At 44.4% G+C, this 13722-nt stretch overlaps 1 protein-coding gene across 4 annotated transcripts in view; it reads left to right on the forward strand.

Moving 5' to 3' along the window:
* Positions 1 to 11137, forward strand: part of LOC105007591 (constitutive coactivator of PPAR-gamma-like protein 1 homolog) — a 30779-nt gene extending 19642 nt beyond the window's left edge. For 3 of the 4 annotated variants that reach the window (XM_029124730.2, XM_029124746.2, XM_029124754.2), the window contains 5 exons: positions 2429 to 2638; positions 5361 to 5574; positions 6545 to 6701; positions 7382 to 7478; positions 10506 to 11137. In XM_029124730.2, the coding sequence (XP_028980563.2) occupies positions 2429 to 2638; positions 5361 to 5574; positions 6545 to 6701; positions 7382 to 7478; positions 10506 to 10850 (1023 nt within the window). In that variant the 3' untranslated portion in view covers positions 10851 to 11137. The remainder of the gene's footprint in view (positions 1 to 2428; positions 2639 to 5360; positions 5575 to 6544; positions 6702 to 7381; positions 7479 to 10505) is intronic. The other variant, XM_029124737.2, reaches the window with a different exon arrangement.
* The last annotated feature ends 2585 nt before the right edge of the window (positions 11138 to 13722 follow it).

Here is a 13722-nt window from a genome sequence, read left to right on the forward strand (position 1 = left end):
CAGAAAACATTAAGCCACTCCTTTTCCTAAGGATTTTTGTTTCATTTCAGATGCAGTAAAGAAGAAACTGCAAATAACATTGCTAAACCTTAAATGCATACATCGCCAAATTCTCAGACCATTAGCTAATGTTAGTAAATGGTCACAGCTAACAGAAGACAAATGTAATATGTTAGCTAACGTTGAATGAGCCTTAGATGAGCTCTGAGTTCCGGAAACTGTCCCTATATGTTTGGCAAGCAGTTTATCAGACCATTTTCAGGTTGGGTGGTTCTGATTGGTTTATTGAACTATTGACTGTTCTTGTCAGTCTTTTGGAATAGAAACAGCCCTAATGATGATATTTCCTGGTTCGTTAGGACACTCCTCATATTGACCTGGTGGCAAATGTGCTTCAACCAACCAGCTTACTGCTTCGGATTTACATTCTTCCATATAGAGCTGTTAAGGCTTTGCTGGAAAACATGCTGCATCGTGTGTGTGTGTGTGTTCAAGTTCCTTTGTTGTGTGAATTGTTTACAGTTACTCTGTCTTCTGATTGGACAGTGAATGTTGAAGCTCTGCATTCCTCCTGAATGTAAACCATCCACAACAGCTGTCATTGTGCTGCTTCTGTTTTGGTTGTCTGTGGGTGGGTCTGTTCTGTTTTGGTTGACTGTGGGTGGGTCTGTTCTGTTTTGGTTGACTGTGGGTGGGTCTGTTCTGTTTTGGTTGACTGTGGGTGGGTCTGTTCTGGTGTTCTGTGGGTGGGTCGGTTCTGTTTTGGTTGTCTGTGGGTGGGTCTGTTCTGTTTTAGTTGTCTGTGGGTGGGTCTGTTCTGTTTTGGTTGTCTGTGGGTGGGTCTGTTTTGGTTGTCTGTGGATGGGTCTGTTCTGTGGGTGGGTCTGTTCTGTTTTGGTTGTCTGTGGGTGGGTCTGTTCTGTTTTAGTTGTCTGTGGGTGGGTCTGTTCTGTTTTGGTTGTCTGTGGGTGGGTCTGTTCTGTTTTGGTGTTCTGTGGGTGGGTCTGTTCTATTTTAGTTGTCTGTGGGTGGGTCTGTTCTGTTTTGGTTGTCTGTGGGTGGGTCTGTTCTGTGTTGGTGTTCTGTGGGTGGGTCTGTTCTGTGTTGGAGTTCTGTGGGTGGGTCTGTTCTGTTTTGGTGTTCTGTGGGTGGGTCTGTTCTGTGTTGGTGTTCTGTGGGTGGGTCTGTTCTGTTTTGGTGTTCTGTGGGTGGGTGGAACAGGTGTCTGTGTGTGCGCGTGCCTGTTTGGTTGTGGTTGTGTGTGCCTGTCTCTGAGTGGGTCTCTTTGGTTCTGGTTGCGTTTTTGTGTCTGGGTGGGTCTCTTTGGTTCTGCTTGTGTGTCTGTGGGGGGGTCACATTGTTTCTGGTTGTCTGTGGGTGTGTCTGTTCTGTTTGTGTTTCGGTATCACGGTTTCCATTCGAAACTTTGACCAGCAACATTTTAATTTAGTGGACATGTTTCAAATGTACCGGTATTCCATAAAGTGCCCCAGAACATCAGACTAACCAGGGACCACCACCGCCCCAGTCCATCACACAAACCAGGGATCCCCCAGACGATCAAACAAACCAGGGTCCCCCAGACCATTAGACAAACCAGGGACCACCACCGCCCCAGTCCATCACACAAACCAGGGATCCCCCAAGACGATCAAACAAACCAGGGGCCCCTTGACCATTAGACAAACCAGGGACTCCTACCGCCCCAGACCATCAGACAAACCAGGGACCCCCACCACCCCAGACCATCAGACAAACCAGGGACCACCCCAGACCATCAGACAAACCAGGGACCACCCTAGACCATTAGATAAACCAGGGACCACCCTAGACCATTAGACAAACCAGGGACCCCCACAGACCATTAGACAAACCAGGGACCCCCACAGACCATTAGACAAACCAGGGACCCCCACAATTACTGGCTGACTGAAACTGGCTGTGAGACAGGATTGTTGATCCTTGCTCAACAATTTTAATCATAAGTAGCTAGTTAGATTGAACTAGGGGTGCTAGGTTTGCGCTGGACTAGAGGCACACCTGAACCCCATTGGTGTGGTCCCATGGAATGGACTAGGGACCCCTGACGTTAAAACCAGTAGAAGTGGAATTCTTCCACTGATTTCAAAAATGTTCTAATCAGGGTTTTGGGGACGAAATTTTTTAGCTCTAGTCTGCTTGTGTGTGTGAGCAGTTCTCTCACCCTGTGTTGTGTTTCTGACTGTGTTCTGTGGGTGGGTGTGTTCTGTGTTGGTGTTTTGTGGGTGGGTGGAACAGGTGTCTGTGTGTGTGAGCAGTTCTCTCACCTGTGTTGTGTTTCTGACTGTGTTCTGTGGGTGGGTGTGTTCTGTGTTGGTGTTTTGTGGGTGGGTGGAACAGGTGTCTGTGTGTGTGAGCAGTTCTCTCACCTGTGTTGTGTTTCTGACAGATTGATAACCTGGACCCTCGTGGCGTGCAGTTGGCCGCTCTGTTCATGAGCGGTGTGGACATGGCCCTATTGGCCAACGACGTGTGTGGCCAGCCAATACCCTGGGAGCATTGTTGCCCATGGATGTACTTTGATGGCAAGCTGCTGCAGAGCAAGATGACCCGAGCCACGCGGGACAAGGCTCCACTTATCGACCTCTGTGACGGTCAGGTATCTACTGAGACACAGACCCATCCCTTTCCTGTCTAAACCAAGGCTAGGTAGAAACACGGCCTCAGCCATTCCATGTATTGAATGTCTTCCAAAACCACTTCACTACTACTCCACATAGCACCACTGAGAGAGAGAGAGAGAGTGTGTGAGTGAGATACATATACACACGCAGCTCTGGAACAAATTAAGACACCACTGCACCTTTTTCTTTCCTTTAAAAAAACAAAAAAGGAAGGTTTTGAATGAGGAACACAAGGGTTCAAATTAAGAGACCACTGCCAATTGAATGCTTCTGTTCCTCACTAAAAACTTTCCTTTTCAACTTTTTGCAAAGAAAAGAAGATGAATCAGTGGTCTCTGAATTCTTTCCGGATCGTGTGTGTGTATATGTATATATATATATATATATATATAGTTAATAATTGGTTAAATATTGTGATTGTACTTGGCATTATGTACACATTTGTGTCATGCCAATAAAGTGAATTGAATTGATAGAGAGATAAAGAGAGGGAGATGAAGAGAGAGAGGAGAGGAAGAGATAGAGAGCGATAAACAGAGGGGGATTAAGAGAGAGAAAGGAAGATGAGGAGAGAGGGAGATGGAGAGAGAGAGAGAGAGCTGGAGTAAAACAGAGGGAGAGTAACTGGTCAAGTTCTTATTAGTCCCTTGATTCATTGAGTTGTGTGATAGTTCAGGCACCAACACAGTGAAACATCTAGGAGTCCTGAGGAGAGGTTTAACACAGTGAAACATCTAGGAGTCCTGAGGAGAGGTTTAACACAGTGAAACATCTAGGAGTCCTGAGGAGAGGTTTAACACAGTGAAACATCTAGGAGTCCTGAGGAGAGGTTTAACACAGTGAAACATCTAGTGGTCCTGAGGAGAGGTTTAACACAGTGAAACATCTAGTGGTCTTGAGGAGAGGTTTAACACAGTGAAACATCTAGGAGTCCTGAGGAGAGGTTTAACACAGTGAAACATCTAGGAGTCCTGAGGAGAGGTTTAACACAGTGAAACATCTAGGAGTCCTGAGGAGAGGTTTAACACAGTGAAACATCTAGTGGTCTTGAGGAGAGGTTTAACACAGTGAAACATCTAGGAGTCCTGAGGAGAGGTTTAACACAGTGAAACATCTAGGAGTCCTGAGGAGAGGTTTAACACAGTGAAACATCTAGGAGTCCTGAGGAGAGGTTTAACACAGTGAAACATCTAGGAGTCCTGAGGGGGATTAAGAGAGAGAAAGGAAGATGAGGAGAGAGGGAGATGGAGAGAGAGAGAGAGAGCTGGAGTAAAACAGAGGGAGAGTAACTGGTCAAGTTCTTATTAGTCCCTTGATTCATTGAGTTGTGTGATAGTTCAGGCACCAACACAGTGAAACATCTAGGAGTCCTGAGGAGAGGTTTAACACAGTGAAACATCTAGGAGTCCTGAGGAGAGGTTTAACACAGTGAAACATCTAGGAGTCCTGAGGAGAGGTTTAACACAGTGAAACATCTAGGAGTCCTGAGGAGAGGTTTAACACAGTGAAACATCTAGTGGTCCTGAGGAGAGGTTTAACACAGTGAAACATCTAGTGGTCTTGAGGAGAGGTTTAACACAGTGAAACATCTAGGAGTCCTGAGGAGAGGTTTAACACAGTGAAACATCTAGGAGTCCTGAGGAGAGGTTTAACACAGTGAAACATCTAGGAGTCCTGAGGAGAGGTTTAACACAGTGAAACATCTAGTGGTCTTGAGGAGAGGTTTAACACAGTGAAACATCTAGGAGTCCTGAGGAGAGGTTTAACACAGTGAAACATCTAGGAGTCCTGAGGAGAGGTTTAACACAGTGAAACATCTAGGAGTCCTGAGGAGAGGTTTAACACAGTGAAACATCTAGGAGTCCTGAGGGGGATTAAGAGAGAGAAAGGAAGATGAGGAGAGAGGGAGATGGAGAGAGAGAGAGAGAGAGCTGGAGTAAAACAGAGGGAGAGTAACTGGTCAAGTTCTTATTAGTCCCTTGATTCATTGAGTTGTGTGATAGTTCAGGCACCAACACAGTGAAACATCTAGGAGTCCTGAGGAGAGGTTTAACACAGTGAAACATCTAGGAGTCCTGAGGAGAGGTTTAACACAGTGAAACATCTAGGAGTCCAGAGGAGAGGTTTAACACAGTGAAACATCTAGGAGTCCTGAGGAGAGGTTTAACACAGTGAAACATCTAGTGGTCCTGAGGAGAGGTTTAACACAGTGAAACATCTAGTGGTCTTGAGGAGAGGTTTAACACAGTGAAACATCTAGGAGTCCTGAGGAGAGGTTTAACACAGTGAAACATCTAGGAGTCCTGAGGAGAGGTTTAACACAGTGAAACATCTAGGAGTCCTGAGGAGAGGTTTAACACAGTGAAACATCTAGGGGTCCTGAGGAGAGGTTTAACACAGTGAAACATCTAGGAGTCCTGAGGAGAGGTTTAACACAGTGAAACATCTAGGGGTCCTGAGGAGAGGTTTAACGCAGTGAAACATCTAGGGGTCCTGAGGAGAAGTTTAAAACAGGCATAATAAAGCCTTAAACATTCCCTCCTCCCTGTATATTCCTCCTTCTCTCTGACTCTCTCTCTCCCTCTCTCTGTATTCCCCCTTCTATCTCTCTCTCTCTCTCTCTCTCTCTCTCTCTCTCTCTGTATTTCCCCTTCTCTGCATATTCTCTCCTTCCTTGATTCTCTGTATATTCTCCAGGCTGATCAGGTGAACAAGGTTGAGAAGATGAGGCAGAGCATCCTGGAGGGGCTCAACTTCTCTCGCCCCCCTCATCCCATGGCCTTCCCTCCGCCTCCCACTCATCCCCACACACACCTACATGCCATGCCTTTCTACCCCCCTGGAGGAGCCTTTTACCCCCCACCACACATGATGCCACCCCAGAACAGGGGCAGGGGAATGGGGATGCCTGGTAAGAGAGTAATTATGAATGATACCATGGACATGATACCATAAGGGTGATACCATAGACATGTTAACATACAGATGATACCATAGACATGTTACCATGGTTATGTTACCATACAGATGATACCATAGACGTGTTACCATAGTTATGTTATCATACAGATGATACCATAGACGTGTTACCATAGTCATGTTACCATACAGATGATACCATAGACGTGTTACCATACAGATGATCCCATAGACGTGTTACCATACAGATGATACCGTAGGGGTGATACCGTAGGGGTGATACCGTAGAGGTGATACCATACAGAAGAAACCATAGACGTGTTACCATAGTTATGTTACCATACAGATGATACCATAGACGTGTTACCATACAGATGATACCGTAGGGGTGATACCGTAGGGGTGATACCGTAGGGGTGATACCGTAGGGGTGATACCGTAGAGAAGAAACCATAGACGTGTTACCATAGTTATGTTACCATACAGATGATAGCATAGACGTGTTACCATAGTTATGTTACCATACAGATGATAGCATAGACGTGTTACCATAGTTATGTTACCATACAGAGGATACCATAGACGTGTTACCATACAGAGGATACCATAGACGTGTTACCATACAGAGGATACCATAGACGTGTTACCATAGTTATGTTACCATACAGATGATACCGTAGAGGTGATACCGTAGATGTGTTACCATACAGGTGACTCTCTAGAGGTGATATTGTAGACGTGATACCATAGATATGATTACGTAAACGCGATATCCTAGAGGTGATACAGTAGAGGTGTTACCATAGAAATTATACAATAGACCATGTGTCGTATACCCCTCTGATCTCTGTTGTTATTGATCGTTTTCCTTCACAGAGGTCTAAGTTCTGTTTAGAGCAGTGTTTTGGTTTCTCTAGAATCTGTACAGACAATTAACCTCCAATGTATGTGTGTTCCTGCTGGTGGTCCATGGCCTGCAGGCCTGCCCAGCATGTCCTCCCAGGGGGGGAAGCTGGAGATAGCTGGGACGGTTGTGGGCCACTGGGCGGGCAGCAGACGTTGCCGAGGCAGAGGAGGCTTTCCCATCCAGGTGGTCTCTGTTGGTGGGGCTTCCAGAGGGTGAGGAGGGATGCCTGGTCTCTGTTGGATGCCTGGTCTCTGTTGGATGCCTGGTCTCTGTTGGATGCCTGGTCTCTGTGGGATGCCTGGTCTCTGTGGGATGCCTGGTCTCTGTGGGATGCCTGGTCTCTGTGGGATGCCTGGTCTCTCTTAGAGGGGCTACCAGAGGGTCTGGAGGGATGTTTGTCTGTGCTGTCTGTCCTCCTTTCTGTTTGGCTTTCAGTTCTTTTTTTGTTTCACCCCAGTTCTTCCTCCTACTTGACTGTGGAAATGTTCACCTTGCTGGCTTGGAGATTCAATCTTGCAAACTTTTACTGGATAGATTAGCTAAATTTTAGGTTACCCTGCCACTCTTCTGAACGGCTTTGGGTTTTTGTTTCTGTACTGGTTGTATTTATAAATGTGCCTCAAAACTGGTTCTGTTTTTTTATTTCTATGCCGGTTGTGTTTCCAAGTAGGTTGTGTCTTTGGAAGCTTAATTTTGTGTTTTCTGTTTCTTAACAGGTTGTATGTTTTCTAAACGGGTTGTGTGTTTTCTAAACGGGTTGTGTGTTTTCTAAACGGGTTGTGTGTTTTCTAAACGGGTTGTGTGTTTTCTAAACGGGTTGTGTGTTTTCTATCCGGGTTGTGTGTTTTCTAAACGGGTTGTGTGTTTTCTAAACGGGTTGTGTGTTCCTTAGATGTCCACGGGGTGTGATCTCCACTCCCATCATCAGGACCTTTGGTCGAGGAGCGAAACATCCTCTCAGAGGCTTCAAAAGCCAGGGGATGTATCAGGTAAGCCCCTAAAACAGCATTTCCTTTCCTGGTAGAAAAATCTACCGGAGAAAGTAGTGAGAACGTTTTTGTCTGCTTTATGATATTCTCTTTATTGTCTGTATTTTTTGTCCCTGAATGTTTTCACTTGTTATTGCAAGTGGGCTTGTTATTTTGCTGTGCGTAATTGTGTTACTGAGCTGATGGACCTGATATTCTCTGTTAGAATTCAGGTATTCAATGCTAAATTAGTTGGTTACATCAACAGTGAGATTTTCCAGGTTTTTATAGAGCAATTCACCCTAAAGTATCACACTTCCCCAACCAACCGGACTGGCCACCCCACATCTCTAAACACTGGGTTACCCGTGCTGTCTGGACTGGCCACCCCACATCTCTAAACACTAGACTACCCTGCCGTCCAGATTGGCCACCCCAAATCTCTAAACACTAGACTACCCTGCCATCTGGACTGGCCACCCCAAATCTCTAAACACTCGACTACCACGCCGTCCGGACTGGCCACCCCAAATCTCTAAACACTGGGTTACCCTGCCGTCTGGACTGGCCACCCCACATCTCTAAACACTAGACTGCTCTGCCGTCCGGACTGGCCACCCCACATCTCTAAACACTGGGTTACCCTGCCGTCTGGACTGGCCACCCCACATCTCTAAACACTAGACTACCCTGCTGTCCGGACTGGCCACCCCACATCTCTAAACACTGGGTTACCCTGCCGTCTGGACTGGCCACCCCACATCTCTAAACACTAGACTACCCTGCTGTCCGGACTGGCCACCCCACATCTCTAAACACTGGGTTACCCTGCCGTACGGGCTGGCCACCCCACATCTCTAAACACTTTAGAAACCCTGATCTTTGATCTTTTGTAGAGACACCCTGATCTTTTGGGGAATTTGGGGAGACTGAGTGTTATATCACTAAGCTTGTCTTAGGACAAAAGGCTTGGCTGAACACAAAGATTTAAATGACTTTTCCATTATTACCTTAGCGAGGATAATTGTCTGATACTTAGACAGAATCAGATATTCAGCTATTCAAATAATGTTTCATCACATTTTACAAATAAACCTTTACTGGTTAAATGTTATATGTTTTGTGCAAATGAGACAACATGGATGGTCTAGTTATCCAGGCTGCTGCTTCAGTTGTCCGGGCTGCTGCTTCAGTTGTCCGGGCTGCTGCTTCAGTTGTCCGGGCTGCTGCTTCAGTTGTCCGGGCTGCTGCTTCAGTTGTCCGGGCTGCTGCTTCAGTTGTCCGGGCTGCTGCTTCAGCTGTCCGGGCTGCTGCTTCAGCTGCTGAAATGAGTGTCAGTTCAACCCACAGCTATTTCAGCCCAGTCTTTCCTATTGTCTCTATTCTATGCAATGAAGCATTAAAAGCCCAAAATATATCTAAGCAAAAAATAACATTCTGCCTAAAAGGTGAGTTGCTCTTGTTTGACCAGTTATCTAGTTTAACTCCGAGTTGACCCAACATGATCTTGCTGACTTCTAAGAGGCCCTGCCTGTCTATGAGACATTACAATCTTAACAACTAAGTTAGATTCATTCCATGGAATTGAATAAAATGCTTTGAATAATGATGCTGCTGTATTTAAACAAAGACCTGAAAAGTGCCTTCCTGCTTTTAAAATGAGGCGGAAATCCTGGGGGGGGACATGGGGGATGTGACCCCACGCCCCCATCCTGGGGAAAACTATGATTTGTCCCCCCCAATATATAAATGTAAACATAACAATGTAATTTCCTTTACTTGAAAAGAATTGCGACACCCCCGCCCTTTGCCTCAAAGTGGTTTGATCCACTGCCCCCCCAGTCCTCAGCAGTGGTTCATTGTGCAGGTACAGTGCATGTGTGGGAATCTGACAGTCCGTTGTTGGTGGTTGACTTTCAGTAAGTAGTTCAAACAAAGGATATGTTAGGCAATTCACACTTCACACAGGTCACACTTTGTTAGCTTGCAGTTAGCTGACGTTTGCTAGCAAGCTACAGTAACATCAACCAGCTTTTGCAGCTGTTTAAATTTGAGTCAATGAGGGAAGCTTGCAGTGCAGTGTATGTAGATTTCCTTAGCTGGCAAGATTGACAGAGTTTGTGTCAACCATCTGAAAGGCACTCAATTCACGTAGCTAACATGGGCTAATCCAGTCAGTGTGTTTAATGTTGGGAGGGTTCACACACAATAGCTGAATTTGCAGAGCTACAGTAGCAAGCAAGCCGATGGTGCAAACTAAAACAGTATAACCACACTGCTTTTGATGTCCCTCTTTAAATATTTCATGTAATTGTCCCCTCTAAAGTTGATATCATATTTTCACCTAGGTGTGTCTGGGGTGGGGGGTTTATTCACCCCTCGTCCACATCTCCTATTCTTGTATCATGTCTTTATGCAGCCTGAATCAACTAGTCCTGGTTGGGGCTTTGACTCAGAGCCTGGTCTTTATGCAGCCTGAATCAACTAGTCCTGGTTGGGGCTTTGACTCAGAGCCTGGTCTTTATGCAGCCTGAATCAACTAGTCCTGGTTGGGGCTTTGACTCAGAGCCTGGTCTTTATGCAGCCTGAATCAACTAGTCCTGGTTGGGGCTTTGACTCAGAGCCTGGTCTTTCTGTTCTGCAGTAAAACACCATCTGCAGCCCTCACTTCTGTCTCGGACAGACACGGTCTGTGTCCCCAGTGGTGCTGCATTGACCCCTTTCTCTCCCCCTCAAGGGCGTGGTCAAATGTAGTGCTACTTAAGGAAAATGGTGTCATTTGAGACCCTGCCATGACTGCAGCCCGTTCTTCTAGGTCACAAAGGAACGCGTTAGATGGTTCTCCCAGGGTTCTTTGAGGTTCTTTGTGACAAGAACATGTAAGAATTGAACTGGTGTCCTGTCCTGGCCTTGGTCTAGTGGTGCTGTTATGACAAGAAAACATTTATCTTCTCTCTTTTCTCTCTCTCTCACTCCCTCCATCTCTGTCTCAGAAGGATTCATTAGTGGAATCCTACTAAACTGTTATTTCTCTGTTCCTCCCGTCAGAGTAAGCCAGCATACTCTACCACAGTCAGTGAGTTGAAGGAGAGGAAGAAGCCCAAGACAGATGAAGGGAAGTGCCCTGTTCTGCTGTCGTCTGACGGCTCTTCTGCAACAGAGAACGGAGTGGAGGACCGAGAGAAGGAGAGAGAGGAGGAGGAGATCAAGGAGGAGCAGCTGAACGGCCAGGCCACAAAGGAGAGCGGGAGCAGGGTTTTGATTAGCCAACCAGAAAGTGCCTTTAGCAGTGACTCCAAGATGTGCAATACTAACCCTCATCTAAATGCACTAAACACAGAAAGCACCTGTCTCAGAGATGCAGAACCTCTGAGCTTACAAACAGAAGAGTAAAAAAAAAAACTATTTTTGTAGAGAGGGTGAGGAGTGTGTGATGTTAGGAATATCTGGAGTGTTGGGAAGTCTACAGCCAGTTTTCCCATTTCTATGAGTCTCAAATTACACCCTTTTTGCTATATAGTGCACTACTTTTCATCAGGCCCCAGTGGCACCCTATGGGTCCTGGTCAAAGTAGTGTGACATAAAGGGGACAGAGTGGCATTTGGAACAGTCATCTATTCCTCGGTAGAGAACAGAAGAAAACAACATGAAATTCAAATCCCTATTTAATCAGCCCGGTTTAAAACAAACTAAATTATGACAATGTATCCTTTAACAAGACAATTATCATGACCAGCTGTTAGCAGAGGAGATCATAATACTGTAGGGAACAGGACAAATGAAGGCCAGTCAGTCTACTGTGCTCCCTTATCACTGATGTCTACCTGACATGGCCATGGTCCAGAATGACACCTTGTTCCCTGCTGAGGGCTTTACTTGTGACCCCTGCCTATAGTGCTTCTGGTTTAGAGTAATGAACTAATAAGGGAACAGGGTGCTGGGTCGTGTCCCAAACTGGTGAAGAGAATGTTACTTTGATCCTTTTTCTTAAGTTGTACCTGAAGCCGAAACTGAAATGCTTTTATTAGTTTTGTTAAGCTCCTTTTAGCTAGGTTGAGATGCTCTTCCAGTACTCACTGGACACCTAATATTGCCATTGTAACTTTGTGTTGTCACGGTAAATTAATGCATTTGAAAGTTAAAAAAAATAAATATATATATATATATATCAGAAAAACAGAACCAGAATTGTGTCCCAAATGACAGCCTATTCCGTCAAAGTAGTGCACTCTATAGGGAATAGTGTGTCATATGGGAAGCACAACAGTCCTCACTGGACAATCCCAGCCCGAACCGGGTTTCTATACATTATGTACATGTTGTATAGGGCTCCAATCACAGTGGGTTGTGGCGGTGTTCAGGTCTGCATACGTTGTTTAAATTCATTATTGTAGAAGACTTAAAACTCCTGCAGCTTCGGTGCCCTGTGTGTCTTCCGTTTAGCTAATATAACAGAAACATTTCAAGAAACACTTTTATTTAACAAAAGAAGGAATCAACAAGTTATTAAACCAACCAGCACACCCCGACGCTGGGTAACTAGCCACCACGTGTCACCAATCAGTGAGGTTTCCTTGGCGATCGGGCATAGAATATTTAAACGGTAACGGTCTGTTTTTCACTCAACTTTCTGCATGGTTCACAATTTTAAAAGGTGTGTAGTTTTCATGCATGTTGCCCCCCTCCCTGACACAGTATAGTAGCCATTGGCTAAACTAAACACAGAGGCTAATATTCAGTGATAGTTATTCAATGCATCACCAAGCTGTTTTAACTGTTAGTCGCCAACTGATCTCCTGAAACCTTTTAAATTTATCGTGGTATTGAACCTCTGTAGCATTTACTCCAATAACAAGATGTTATCTATTCTAACCATTTCTTTGAATATTGTTAACTCTGGTGTAGTCCTTTTTGTCAACATGCCTGTTCTCTGTTGCTGTTTTCTGCTACATTCATACTAGTAAAAACTGAATTATAAAAATGTCTGCTTCCAAAACGGGCACCCTGTTCCTTATGTTGTGACCTGTCATTCTGACAAAGGGAGAGACGTCTTGATGGTGTTAAAGCCCTTCTCAAACGTTGGGCACAACATTGGAAATGCGGTGCCATTTAGGAAATAGACATGTATAAAACCCTGTTATAAAAAGCTTTGTTCTGAACAAGACCCCTTTATGTAGCTGAGACATGTCGGCACGATGCTTTATATGCTCCGCCCTCAGAGAGACGTAAGCGTGAAGCAAGTAAAAACCTGTAATCATTTGGATGTTTAATTTTAGTGTTTGATTCAGACTTATTGTACTTCTAAACCAGAATCAGTAATTACTACTTTTCCATGTAATTCTCCTGAAGCTTTTCATCACACTTTAGTGAACAGAAAAACGGTGCACCCCAAGCCCCTGCTATAACAGGACACCTGTATGTAACAGCTATAGGGTACCTTGACGTAAGTTGACAAGAGTTTCTCCTGACTCCTGGGTTGTCAAAGAATGAACTACTGTTGGTTTTGATAGATTGCTGATGATGGATTGTGGTGTATTTGAAGGCAATTGAATGCAACTTACAATGCTTAATAAAAGTATATTCTTTTAGTATAATTCAAATTTATGTGTTTTTTTATGATGTATAAAAACCCTTTCAAGCATGTTTTGTTACATTTGCGATTACATTAGTCACATTGTATTACAAAATTATGAAACAAACAAAATAAATCAGTAATTTCCACCTCTAAACATGTGGATTTAAGTTAGGTTCGCACATATTACAAGGATCCTTTTTGTTAATTAAAATGGAATGACAATGGAGCTAGCCACCTCTCACGGAATGCCACAATTCAAAGAAAAGTAAATTGCCCTTCAAACCAATAATATTATCACTTCTCGATTTGATCTTATAGTGTCTATATTCCACCTGCTGCAAAATAAGCCAGCTTTAACTTCTATTTGGTAATTAAATCGGAAAGAGGTTTATCAAGAAAAGCCTACTATTATGAGTTATTATAGTTTCCACTACATATGTCAATATTATAGGCATTTGGAAACTACTTAGATTTCTATGTTTGCATTATCTCCGAACGCCTTGTATAATGTGTGGTCTTCAAAAATTATACATTTCTTTTTCTAAATCAAACATATAATAAATATAGTGTATGTTATTGTATGATATGCGTTATAATTATGAACACCGTTTGCGGCGTCTCAGCTCGGTCATCATGTCCCGCGGAGATACGGACACAATCTGTATTTGATCAGGTGAAAATCGGGACGTT

This window comes from Esox lucius, chromosome 2, assembly GCF_011004845.1.
Source record: "Esox lucius isolate fEsoLuc1 chromosome 2, fEsoLuc1.pri, whole genome shotgun sequence".
In the NCBI taxonomy this organism is placed as follows: domain Eukaryota; kingdom Metazoa; phylum Chordata; class Actinopteri; order Esociformes; family Esocidae; genus Esox; species Esox lucius.